The sequence below is a fragment of the Leptonychotes weddellii genome, chromosome 4 (assembly GCF_054177405.1).
Source record: "Leptonychotes weddellii isolate Sample4059 chromosome 4, ASM5417740v2, whole genome shotgun sequence".
Classification (NCBI taxonomy): Eukaryota; Metazoa; Chordata; class Mammalia; order Carnivora; family Phocidae; genus Leptonychotes; species Leptonychotes weddellii.
The window spans coordinates 130,783,313-130,797,587 of record NC_138372.1 but is presented as its reverse complement, the minus strand read 5'-3'; the positions used below and the strand labels follow the sequence as shown (position 1 = coordinate 130,797,587).

Below are 14,275 nucleotides of genomic sequence, written 5' to 3'. Positions count from 1 at the left end.
CTGCCTCAAGGTAAGCTCTGATACATCTTTCTCTCACTCTCTTTTCACAAGCACGTCCAAACCTTAGCTTTACAAGAGAGAATACCTCTTTGATCTCAGATCTAAGTTGTTTTTGATACAATCCAGTTTAGCTAGAGCTATGCTTTAAAGAGTAATACAGCAGATAAAGTGGGACACTGGCTGCCCTTCCCTAAACGTTACCGCTCTTGAGATCCTCTCCAGAGAAAGAATGATGAGCAGGACTTGAGTTCTTAAAATGCCATTTCACATACTACCATACATCTATACTAATCAAGTCTTGCCAGCTATTTAAGACTGCCACTTGGATCTCTATATTGGTCCAGTTTTTACCACCAACAATTCATTTCATGTTATGTTATATAGATGGGCTCGTACTACTTTTCATGTTCCTAAATAAAAACACATTCTTTGGCAGCTGCCTAGGTTAAACAACCTACTCACAGCAGAAAGTGGCTGAAACCAATACTCTACAAACTTTCATTAAGAAAATGTTCCCGAACCATGAGAGACGATGGACTCTGAAAAACAGGCTGGGGGTTCTAGAGGGGAGGGGGGTGGGAGGATGGGTTGGCCTGGTGGTGGGTATTGAGGAGGGCACATTCTGCATGGAGCACTGGGTGTTATGCACAAACAATGAATCATGGAACACTTCCTCTAAAACTAATGATGTAATGTATGGGGATTAACATAAGAATAAAAAAAAAGAAAAAAAAAGAAAATGTTCCCACCCTTACGTACCCACACCAGATTGAGATCTTCAAGGCTGAATAACAAGATCATATTCTCATATACTTTGTACAAATTTCTGAGGAAGGAAAAATAATAAGGCCCTTGTGGGCTGGATTGTTGTCTTATATGTATTTGTCTCTTTCCAAGAACATAGCAAAATACTGTGTATTCTTTCAAGTATGTTTTTTAATAGAAATGAATAAAGTACCCTAGGAAGACAGATTAGTATTCTTGAAAACAAAATAATTAGGTGGCACTAGGTACTTCCAAGAACTACACATAAGAAATCAAACCCAAACTGTGTGGGTAATCATGAAAGTTTATTTCCCTCTGGTAACTGGTTTGTGGTGGTCTTAGAATTGTTATTAGCAAACCACAGTATAATCAGCTGTCTGATTCAAAGCATCAGTGGGCTCAGGGCTAAGCGATTATTACAAGTGGGTCTCCCAGAGTAAATTTACATATATTCAAGAACCACAACTACATGCAAACAAAATTCCTATAGACCCACATTCTCTAGGTTCACAGACAAAGACTGTTAATCAAAGATCATTGGTTCTAATCACTAGAGGGGGTTAAGGCAAATCACATCATTCTTTCATACCATACATAGCTTGTTATATAGGTGAGAGCTCACAAGAGTGAAAATGACAAAATTACCATGACCAGGAATCTTCAGGATCAACAGACCTAGAAGCTGATAAAGCAGAAACAGTAAGAGACTAAAAGTTTCCATGGGGAGAGTAGCCACTAAAAGGAAAGTGGACATAGGAAAATTCTGTCCTGTCATCTCAGTTACGATTTTTCACTGTCAACAAACATTTAAGTAACTACTAGGTGTCAAATACTTTGATAGGAGCTGAAAGAGTTTCCCAGGACTTGAGAACTTGATTGCTGAAACGAGGATAGTTGATCACCCTAGACTATAAATAGTCCCTGCCCTCAAGGAACTTGTAACTTAGGGGGGAAATCAAATATAAATCAAAAACAAAAGCAATAGTTAGTTAAGTGGACAAATGAGAGTACTATGGCAGAATAAAACTGAGGTATCAAACGCTTTGTGAAAGCCTGTAATTCTCAACCCTAGCAACTCATTTTAGTTCACTTTATTATTAGTTGAGGAAGCTAACTAAGGACCAGGAAATTAAATGATTTGCCCTAAATTCTCCAAAATTCTATTTTAATTGGTCTAGGGTTTGAGCACAGGTTTTAAGTGCCAAAAGAGATTCTAATATGCAGCCAAGGTTAAGAACCACTGAGCTAATCCCAGCCCTGATAGATGCTAAGATCTAATCAGGTGAAGATATAATCTATATAGAGTGAATCAGGGGGGAAAAACTACCCATTTAAGAAGAAGCAGTATGGGGTGCCTGGGTGGCTCAGATGGTTAAGCGTCTGCCTTCGGCTCAGGTCATGATCCCAGGGCCCTGGGTCCAAGCCCCACATCAGGCTCCTGGCTCAGTGGGGAGCCTGCTTCTCCCTCTCCCTCTGCTTCTCTCCCTGCTCATGCTCGCTCTCTCTCTATCTCTGTGTTTCAAATGAATAAATAAAATCTTAAAAAAAAAAAAAAAAAGAAGAAGCAGTATGTGTAAATGTCCGGAGGCAAAATGAGTATGATCCTTTAGAACACGAAGCAGTTCAGTGTAACCACAACACAGGATGAATAAGAAGAGATGTGGTTGGAAAAGTGAGATCCAAATATTGAAGGGCTTTGAAAAACATCTTCAGAAGTCTAATGCTGTCTAATGAGAGAAAAGCTGGCTATTTATAGCCATAACTCCCTTCTAAATAATGTTTGCTTTTATAGTAAATATATTGTTCTTTTGAATACTGTCATGAATTTGGACAATCATGGTGTCCCTGAGCTGAACCTGAGAACATCCTGCCCCAGATCTGAAGAGGATGAATAAGAGGCATGAAGTGGTACTGATGTAAAAGAATAGCAAGTATTGGGGAATATGATAAATTGGAAAGTCCACGCCCATAGAAAGGGTACAAGCACCAATAAACTTCAGCCTATGGTGTCCATTTAGGAATATGAGTCACTTGTTTTTAGATGATTAGATTTAAATGAAGAGGAAAAACCTCTCAGTTTAAAAAAGAACTCTTCTGATATTTCAATACTGGCTCCCAACATGATACAAGTCAGTAAACACACACCTGTGGTTTCAGTTCCAGGGAGCCATGAGGGAAGGGATGAGAAGAAAGACGGTGTGGGCAGTGAGAGAGAGAGACCAGTGAGATACTGTGAAGCAAGGGTATTCTATGGAGTGAAACACCAAAAAAGGTCCAAAAGCCATTGGCAGAGGTGTAGCTGAAGGAATTTAAGACAAAGATCCCCACTATCCAACTCAAAAATTTTTTGTTGTAGTTTGAAATAAACAGTAGAGAGACAAAACTATAAACAAAAAGACATTCTAACCGGCATGGAAGGAATAATGGTGGCTTTTAATTAAGATAAGAGCATGGGCTCAGGAGCCAGAAAGAAAAACATCAAAAGACTCCCTCTATAAAAAATTAATTAATTAATTAATTAAATTTTAAAACTTAAATAGTAAATGCCCTAGATTTGAGCAAATATGCCTTTAAAGTCCTTCTGAGAGAAAGCTTACATCCTTTCTCTGTCCCTTGGAGATGGAAATCTTATTATGTACTTAAAATATAAATAGCTAAGAAGATAACTTTCATCTAAAGCAACCACCTACAACTGCCCTAGCTGAAAAATAAAATAAAACAAAAAAGCCTCTTTTTTGAAAACAAAACAAAACAAAAAAACCACTCCCTCTGCTTTATAGAAACTGTATTACTTGGCACTACAAGCAAACTAATCCACTTTCCTTCTTGTGCAAGACTGTTGAATCACAAATCTGTACCTCTGAAACAAATAATGTAATATATGTTAAGAAAAAAAGAAGAAGAAGAAGATAGCAGGAGGGGAAGAATGAAGGGGGGGAAATCGGAGGGGGAGACGAACCATGAGAGACAATGGACTCTGAAAAACAAACTGAGGGTTCTAGAGGGTAGGGGGCTGGGAGGATGGGTTAGCCTGGTGATGGGTATTAAAGAGGGCACGTTCTGCATCGAGCACTGGGTGTTATGCACAAACAATGAATCATGGAACACTACATCTAAAACTAATGATGTAATGTATGGTGATTAACATAACAATAAAAAATTTTTAAATGCAGATAATCATAGTATCAAACTCTTAGATTATTCTGAAGTATAATTTATGGCATATTTTAAGCACTCAGCAAATAAAAAATTACCTATTAAGTACAAGAGTACAATATCTATTAATACCAAGGTCTAATATCTAATTAATATCTATTAATACCATTAATACCAATGGTCACAAGGCCAATGGCCATCAGGTATATTTGAGAGATGTTAAGAGGAAAGAATTTAGAGAACCTCCTCAATTGAATACAGTTGTTAAGCAGGAAGGGCAGTAAGGGTCATTCCCAGACTTCTGGTATAGACAATTGGGTAGATGGGGGTGACTCTCAGTATAATACAGAATAGAGGATAAGGATTGATTTTGAGAGGGCAAAGTGATGTGTCCAGCTGTAAACATGTCCCTGGGAGACATTAAGATGATGTTCAATAGGTAGCTGGATATTTATATCTAGAACAAAAAAGAGAAAATTGAGCTAGAAATATATTTTTACAACTCACCAGCAGAAAAGTGGCAATTGAAGCCATGGAAATGGATTAGTTCATGAGAAACAAAACGTATAGGGGAAAAGATGATCAAGAACAAAGGCTAGAGAAACAGGCTATTATGGTTTTTATTTATAGAAATGGTGAAGCTGAGACAGACCGATGCTGCTGAGCTCATGGCTACGGAGGGGCATAAAGTCTTGCCTGGTGGGCAGACATCTCCAGTGGCAGAAAAGTTAGAAGAGCTCCAGGGAGGCCTTCTCTTGGACTCGGAATGGCAAAGGATAAATGTGCCTTGGGCAGGGGGGTTAGGGTTAGAGATGGCATCTACTGTGATACAGGAGAGCAGAGCTGAGATGAAGGGGAATAAACCACGTGAAGATGAGTAAGCCTGGTTACAGACCCGTGGCACTCCGTTCTTCACTTTTTTTTTTTTAAGATTTTATTTATTTATTTGACAGAGAAAGACACAGCGAGAGAGGGAACACAAGCAGGGGGAGTGGGAGAGGGAGAAGCAGGCCTCCCGCCGAGCAGGGAGCCCGATGTGGGGCTCGATCCCAGGACCCTGGGATCATGACCTGAGCCAAAGGCAGACACTTAACGTCTGAGCCACCCAGGCGCCCCCCGTTCTTCACTTTTATTGCCCCCTAGCCTTTAGTAAAGTCTCATCCAAACATCTGATCCGTGTGCTCTACCACATGGTAAAAGCTATTGTTCATTGATGCTCAGGGCCAGCGTTCAAGGACATCTGCCCTCCCTCTCCCGTTTGAAGCACGTCTAACAGGGGGCAGTGAGAAGCTCTCAAGGAAAAGAGCAGGAGCCCCAGTATGGGTAATTCTTCCCAGTGGCAGAGCCCTCTTCTGCTCTCAACCAGAATCTCTGGGTTTTATTTCATCGAGCAAGGTGACGTGTTATCATGGGAAGGGGCACCTGGGGGGCTGATGTGAAGGGAAGCTAGGGCATTCTGTCACCCACAGTCAGCCCCAGTCCTACTCAGGTTATGGCTGCTATAGTCGAACAAAACTGGGGAACAGAAGGCAGTGAGGGCTGAGGGATGGAGCTTGGCACATGCAGATTTGAACCCCTCTTAAGCTGCACATCATCTAGTGTTCTGAGCCTCAAACTCCTCTTCTCATAAAAATATAAAGTACAGTGATATTTATCTTGCTGGGTTCTGTAGAATTAGAAAAAAAAATGTGTGATACATTTAAATTTAACAACACTCAAATGTGTAGTTAAGGTGATTAGAACTTAAACCTAATTAAGCAATTTAAAAAATGTGTTCGCACATGCAAGTAAAAAGTTGAGGTTGTGCTAGCTACCATCAGGACTGTTTCTCTCTGCTACGCTCTTTGCTGGGCTGGCTTCATTTTCAGGCTGTGGAGACCCCGGGAAGCTACAGAGGCACATCATCCTCCCTGCCAGCAGTCCCCCTATAAACAAAGGTGTCTCTTTTTTTTTTTTTTAAGATTTTATTTATTTATTTGACAGAGAGAGAGAAAAATAGTGAGAGCAGGAACACAAGCAGGGGGAGTGGGAGAGGGAGAAGCAGGCTTCCCGCTGAGCAGGGAGCCCGATGTGGGGCTCCATCCCAGGACCCTGGGACCATGACCTGAGCCGAAGGCAGACGCCCAACAACTGAGACACCCAGGCGCCCCACAAAGGTGTCTCTTCTTGAAAGGTCCATACATACCCTGGGATCCAGACGGACTGAACCATTCAGGTCATTTGTACTACCATTATCATGTTGAACAAAAAACGACTGACTTGTTGCATAGTAAATCCATGCCATTGTGCCTAAGTGACAGAGCTCATGCCTGACTGAACCAGTCGCTGGCCTGATGTACTGGATTGTACCAACCACCAAGACTTGAGCCACAAGGCTTCCCCTGGACTAATCGCTGTGTCTGCATCCAGTTCTCAACAGTGTTGCACAATAGATTCTGGGACAACTTAAAGAAGAAAAAACATAATGCCTGAATGTCTGGGAACCCTTCCCAGGAAGTCTGATAATTGCTTGATAATGGGAGTCAGGTATCAGTACTCTTTTAAGCCCTAAGGTGGCTCCAATGGATCTGTAAGGTTGAGAATCTGGTTGAGGGGGACTCAGCCCATTAACTGGCCTTGACTCCATCACTAGAGTCAAAATTACAACCTCATATACACATATACTAAACCACATATACTAAAAATGGATATAGTCACTAACAGAAGTAAGGATGGATCCTAGCTGGCAAAAACAGAAGTCTATACAGGCCACACACTTTATCCTCACACTCACTGCCAACCTATTTTGTTGCAAACCTTGCTAAGGTCCAACACCCTAAAAAGGAAGGTCATGATTCTTCCATGGGAACAATGCTAAATATTGTAAAGAGCATTACTCTAAGTGCAGAAGTACATAAATGGCCCTTTAATATAAACATCATCATCTTTTTACATTTAAGAAAAAGAAAACCAGATGTATAGAATGAAGCCTGGAGTTATAATGTGAGGATGCGTCACAGGATAAAGGGAAATGGAGGAGAAAGGCCAGCAAAGAGTTACTAGCTTGTGGGCATATTTGTATAAGGATCAGGGCAAGTATCCTTTGGACTTACTTGGCAATATTTTGCTGCCCTTGTTTCTGGAGAAGAGAAAAGTTAATAGCGGGAAGAAATAGTCTAGGGGGGTAGGTTAAGAGATACGTAGTTAATGCTAGGATTCTGAATCCTCAAGCCTGAGACCACGCAGGGAAAAATTCCCAGACAAGCCTTTCATCTTCCCAAGGCAGTATGCTTCAGGAATTTCCACTTAGTGTTCCACATGTCCCTCAGCTGCCCTCAGGAGTGCAGCGAAGCTCAGCTTCCACACATATGTTTCGGTGCCAGTAATACCACACATTCTGCATAATTATAAGGAATATCCATCTTTTGTCTGCGGCCCAAAACACTGTGGTTTGAACATCAGGCAACCCCATGGCAGCATAAAATTTTCATGGTTTGGGAACACAATTTCTAGGTGATCCCTTGGAATGCAAGGCAAAACATTCTCATATTCCTTCTCAGTGGATTAGCTTCTTACATGGCAAGTCATGCATTTTAGGGCTCCACCCTGTCTCAGTGCTTGAGTTTTCAGGTTGGAAACAAAGAAACCACTTCCCCTAAGTGTTTGCTCAGGCTAGAATGTGGGCCACGTACCCTAGAGGCCAGAGTCTTGTACTGCTTAGCTTGCCCACCATATTTGTGACATGTTTTAAGTCAATGACTGTCTCTACAATGTTGCTCATCTTCAAAATATCTTCTGTAGTGAGGTCCTACAAATTGTCAGTTAAAGGATATTGCGATAGATACAAACTCTAATGGCTTCTATAACTGATGGTAGTAATAAGAGCTTCCAGATTTATTATTAAATATTTTTTAAAATACAAATTGTTTCTAAGAAATACTAGAACATGCTGAACGAGGGTCTAAGGTTTCTCTTCCTTTGAAACAAGGACACGAAGTCACTTTTATTTACTTTGGGGAGGTGCAATCTCCCCCTTTAGCAGTCTGGCAAAGCCTATGGACTTTTTAAAAGAATAATTAACAGAAAATACGAAGGATTATATAGAAATGAAGTCTATTGTAATACATTAATCCAGGTATGTAGACCGAAAGGTTCTATGGATCTAAGCTAAGAAACTAATCTTATGTAATCTCTCTGTAAAGGTTTTATTTAGGGGTGAGTTTGAGGCCTTTTGATAAAACATATTAGAAAGTGCCTTGGCAGGGGAAACAAATTGAGACATTCATAGGCCTGGGCAATTAACAGGAACCCTAGCAGGAAGGGTTGCAATGCACAGGTAAGTGAGGAAGAGTGTGGCAAAATGCAAAGTGCATGTCCTATCTAAAGGGGGGAGCCTCTCTGAAGTCCAGCAGATTTTTGCCAAATGGGAATGTGGGCCCCCCCGTATAGCCATGTATTCTCCCTTTTCAAGAGAAGCCAGGCATCTGGATTTATATATGAACTCTTCATATTTGTTGATGCTGGCCAGAGAAAAAATTAATTATCACTGTTTGGGGACAAAGGAAATCTATCTTTTACCAGATTTGTCTGGAGGGCTGCAAGTTTGTAACTTCAGGAAAGTAAGAGGAATTGGAAGAAATTAATTACTCATATTTATATATATATTTTTTTTACTATTAGTATCTCTGTTGCATTTATTCTGAAAATCTAAGAACTTAAATTTAATTTCCTTCCTCGAATGTCAACATGCTACTATGGAACAATCAGAGGCTGCAGGAGCTAAATTGTTTTTTATATTTCTAACAGATATTTATTGAAAACCTACTTCTATGCAACAGGGAATATACAAATTGGTAATAATATGAAGATTAAAACATTATCTTTGTTTCCAAAGCCTACAGACCAGTGTGGGAAGAGTTGTATCGAAATACTATAATACAATCTGTTAAGGCCTATCATAGAGATACTTAAAAAGTACAGAGGGAGTAGGAGGGAAAAAAAACATACATCTTCCCAGGAGACTGAGAGGGATTCTCAGAGGAGAGATCTCTTTGAGTAGACCTTAGTATCAAGGGGCCCAGATTATTAATGATCTAATAAATTATTCTGAAGAATTGGACTTTCATCCTAAAGGAAAGTGAGGATTGAAGATTTTTGAACAGGGAAGTGATATATTCAGATTTTTACAATCATTCTGACTGCAGTATAGAATACAGCCTACAGGAGGAGACAGGAGAGAAGGAAGGCCCACAGAATGATGACTGCAATAGTTCAGACAGTGAACTGGGGCCGCAGCAGGAGGCATGAGGAAGACTACCTGGAATGGAAAGATAATCAGGGACTGGAAATAACAGAACCTAGGGGCTGATTGTGTGCTAGGGGGCTAAGTGGCAAAAGACAGGAGAGTTGGAAATGACTCTTGGGAGCCCCTGTGAGACGCAGTCTAGCTAAGATGAGAGCATAGTCCCTGGAGCCTGACTACTTGAATGCAAATCCTAAGTCTTTTGCTGTGTGACTTTAAGCAAGTGATTTATTCTCTCTGAACCTCAGCTTTGTACATAATGTCAAATATTCTTACAACAGTGCCTGAAAATTACTGTTATTATTATTAATTATTATAATTCTGGTTAGTTGTTTTCGAAGACTAAATGTTGCATTTGATGTTGCAAATGTGCTTTTAGAAGGGCACTTGTTGTAATGAGCACTGGGTGTTATATGCAACTAATGAATCATTGAACACTACATCAAAGACTAATTATGTACTATATGTTGGCTAAGTGAACATAATTAAAAAAAGAAGATTCCAGGTTTGCACAACTGAATATGTGGATCTCAGGTTAGAAGAAAGTTTCATTCAAAGGATGATGGTAGTTAAAAACCTCTTATGCCAATTAAATAGCCTCCAGCATTCTTGAAGAAAAAGGCCAGGGTTTGAGCCTCCAGGACACGGATGCTTAATGGGTGGATAGCATAGAAGTCAAAATCTGCAGACTCACAAGAAGAGAAGGCCAGAGAGGTAGGAGGAGAAAAATGAAAGAGCAATGTCTCAAAACCAAGACAAGAAAGTTTTAGAAAGAGTATAATCAATACGGAAAATGCTGTACATGAGTTAAATATGATGATAACTGACAATCATCTATATGTAACAATAGGGAAATCTTTAATGAAGTGATTTAAAATACATAATTTAAAATATCTGAAATATAGAATACATTCAAAAGTTAGTTTCCATTATTCTTAATTCTAATTGCATTTCTAGAGAGAGAAGAATGAAAAACTACTGGATTGAACCATATAACTGTCCATATTTATAGGTAAAAAATGTTGAATTCAACAATTGCATATAATTCAACTATGCTGAGTAACTGAAAAGCTGCTTCAAAGGTGTTTGTTTCTATTGTGTTATGATGCAAGAGCAAAAATTACCCCTTTCTTCTGATTTTCCTAAAGAAATAGGGCTGATAATGATTGCCTATATCCACATAAATAGAAGCTAATGATATCTAAATGCCTTTCTTACTCTATATTTTATGGTAGTTATTTCCCTCATCGCTCACCTTTGAGTCTAAAAACTCCAGGGATGAAACCTAAATGCAAAAGTAATTTGAAGGGAAGGATATTCATACCTGTCCCAAGAAATATCTCCTATTACCAGTAACATTGGTATAATGAAAAAATCTAGTTATCTTGGCAGTGTAGTGCATAAAGTATAAAATGTTAAAAGTGTTGGCTTTGGAATCAAGTCCTAACTCTACCACTTATCAGGTATGAGGTCCAGAGAAAATTACTTGCTTTTCTAAGCCTCCATTTTCTCATTTGGAAAACAGAGAAGAGACTGCTGTCTCTTGGGATTTTGTTAGGAAAAGGGAAGATAATGAATAGGGGGGTTTAGCACAGGGCCCCTTACAACAATGGTAATTTACTTATATTTCACTTTTTATCTCTCCATAGTGTATAAGCCTGAGAAAGTTTGAGAGAATTGTCTTTAAAAGAATAGGTACTTTTAGGAGGCTTAGTCTTTTCATACATCAATGAAAACCCTGAAGTTCTTTCTAGCGGTGTAAGCCTTGTCCAGTCACTGGTAGCTTTCCAAGAGAACCAGAAGCCAGATCCATAACTCCAAGACACAGGGCTGAGTAAGCTTTGTGCTTCTCCTCCATCAGGGGCTGGCCAATGTGTTTCTTTGTAACCAATGAAATATATGACTCATAAAGCAAAATCCCTCAAAATCTACATCCAAATGAAAGCCGTACAATTAACTGCCAGGGACTTATACATAAATACTATTGCTAACGGTGTGTGACAGGCATCTTGATCACATCCCCAAATTTCCCTATTAACTTGGTATTTTACAGAGATGAAACTACAAATTGTTTTAAAAATACATTTCTCTTTCACTCTACATTAAATTAAAGCAAAATAAATTTATAAGCTATACTGAAACTATCTGGTGAAAAAGCCCTTGGAACTCAATCACCTAAGGTTCAAAGTACATAGTAGTGTCTCATTTTGAATTTAAAACTGAATAAAAACAAGGCTGAAAATGTCCTAACCTGTTATTTACTTTGTATTTTTATTAAAGATTACCATGCTTCACTATTGGCAAAATGGTCATTAAAAATGTGATATAAGACTATTCAGGGAAATAGAATCCCATAAAGTAAGATAGTATTATGGATCTTAAAGTAAAGCCACCAGTGCAGATGTTCCTAATCATACTAAAAACACAAATACACAAACCAGTTTGTTCCAGCTACAGAATAATTCAATTAAAAGAGTGCTTATAATTTAACGGTATGAATAATAGTTCAAGCCAGGGATGTAGTTAAACTACAAGGAAATATAAATCTACAGAGTCTATGCCAAGGAAAGTGTTCCAAATTCTCAAGGTTGAGAAATTGGTTCCTTTCTTTGCTACATAGGAAATTATTACTTGAATTAGCAAAAAATAAATAAATAAATAAAACAAAACACTAATAATAATACAACAAATGTACCTTTAAGGAAAACACATGTGCACACACACATGCTCACACACATGTACGTACTACTTAACTTACAGCTTTCACCAATAGAAACACCTATCTAAATCCAGAGTATCACTTAGAATCTGCTTTGGGAAAGTTAAACTCAGACTTCTCACCAGTTTAAATTTCTTATTGAGAAATAAATACAGTACGTAATGTGATACAGAATTAAATCAGCATGCACAGTAAAACATAAGCTCTAAGGACATACAGGATTCTCTTTGCAAATAATGATCTTGGCAAAGAGCCTCCTTTATGTACAGAAAGTTCTGTTCCTTGCTTATAGCAACTCTCAAGGCTACAACAGGTAATTGTGTGCTGCTAATTAGGTTTATAAACGATACGTACAAGCCAGGAGATATTTTATAGCTTGATTCCATGAAAGTAAGAAACTATATCAGTAAGGTCAAGCTATAAAAACTGATTCTCCCACAATTACTGATCTTTTACTCTTACATAGTATGAGTTTTAACATTGCAAATACATAATAATGCCATTCAAAAATTGGTTGAGTGCTTAATAGCTTTCAAAAATACATAAAAAAAAGACAACTAAGAAAGCCTGTTTATACAGATATTCAATGTGCTTATTTCCCCCAGAGTTAATCAACTATCCATTTCACAAGCTAAATTACAGATCTTGGGTCCTAATACTCTTCCAAGAAAGCGAAGTGACATCTATTCTGCATAAAACAGGAAAATCAAATGCAGTACATTACCTTGTGTCACCTGTTGAACTGCCAACATTATCCCAGACATGGTGTCTGGAAGCAAATTTTCTTTCAGATTGTAATGTGGTGCCCATTCCAGAATAGGTAGACGCCTTCTACACCACTGTTTAAAGTCTTCGCAATGGGGAGTATGCATCTTGCTCCACAGCATGCCTTTCTTTTTCCTCTTTGCCCCTGTCATTTTTCAGATTCCCTCTTGTAGAAGTAAACTTCTTTAGACAAGGAAAAAAAATTGTTGTAGAACACCTCCTTTCAATGCCAGGCTCCAATTCGTCTGTGGTTTTCCGTGTCAAAGCTATCCAGAAAATAAATCAATAAAGGAGAGAGAGAAAGAGGGAGAGAGAGATTAACAGAAGCACTTAAATATCTGCAGCCAGGCTGTATGCCTTATTATGGTGAAGCTAATTATTCTAGATAAAAGGTATAGGTTAAAACCTTGAATCCTTATCTGAACAAGACGGGGAAATGGTTCCTGTTAGTGTATTATTATTTTTCTGATCTTGGAAAAGTAATGGGTTCAGTGTTAAGCTGGTCTAGAGCTCTTTCGCCAGTAATTCCCCTTATATTCACTGTAGTCTTATGTTTTTGGCTCCAATCCCAATGGCTAATGAGGTAGTTCTGGGCGTGTGTTGGAAGTGGGCTGGGTTATGCTAATGAAACCAGGAAACTAGTCCAGTCTCTCCCCTACAAGCTGTGCAAAAACATAAAACTGCCAGAGGGGTCTGTCGTGCAAAATATATTCAGACAATCTAGCCTTACTTTTTGAGGAAGTATATATTTTCATTATATCAGACGACTGCCAGTTCTACAAAATTCAGAAAAAGAAGAGGGTATTGCTAAATATCCTTATCTTTTTTTATTCCCTGGGAGATGAGCTTTTCATTCATACAGAAACATTCAGACAGCCACTGCCCAGGCAGAAAACGGAATAGCCAGTTCTCATAAACTGAAATTTCATCTCCTGGGCTGAGAAAATAAGATCACTATGAACAAATATTTGTGGCTACAGTTCTTCCCTGTCTCAGAAATTGTTCATTCAGTTTTCTCTATTTCTCCAAATAATCTAGTTCTCACACTCATGCTATTGTAACTGGAATTTCTCAAGGAATAATGTATGGTTCAAACTATTGTTTGAAGTGTCCCCAGATTTTTTTGTGGTGCTGCCCTCTTTTCACATGACCTTTGGGGGGTTTCTCTTTTTTAGATATGGTGTTACATTTTATAATAGAACAGACAGGCTGTCAAAGATTATTATTTTATGATTGTTTCCCCCACCCCAGAAGAAAAACCCTGCATTTATGAGCTGTGCCATTGGAATTCAACCAAAAAGCCAATATATTAACTAAAATTGTGAAGCCAAGAAAAAGAATATCATGTACAAGTTTGCTGCAGCCCCTTTAATATCAATTTATCCAGTGAGCAGAAATCTGGTTTCTGAAAGCCTTCAGAATAACAGAGTACTTGGAGCCCTTGGCTACATCCAAGGTCCTCTGCTGTACCTTTTTCCATTGTTTTTAAATTAAGGTGGAGAACTATTCTTTCAGCTTTCCAAAGATCACATGGCTTTCTATCTGTACAAAAATAACTTTCTTTATAAATACAACAAATCCCACATACG

General features: G+C 38.7%; 1 protein-coding gene across 1 annotated transcript in view; it reads right to left on the bottom strand.

Annotated features, from left to right (window-relative positions):
- SLC26A7 (solute carrier family 26 member 7) overlaps positions 1-13,619 on the bottom strand; it is a 109,350-nt gene extending 95,731 nt beyond the window's left edge. Inside the window, exons 1-2 of the mRNA XM_006742779.3 lie at positions 13,093-13,619; positions 12,646-12,952 (exon numbers count right to left, since the gene is read on the bottom strand). Of these exons, the coding sequence (XP_006742842.2) occupies positions 12,646-12,838 (193 nt within the window). The 5' untranslated portion in view covers positions 12,839-12,952; positions 13,093-13,619. The remainder of the gene's footprint in view (positions 1-12,645; positions 12,953-13,092) is intronic.
- Positions 13,620-14,275: the final 656 nt, after the last annotated feature.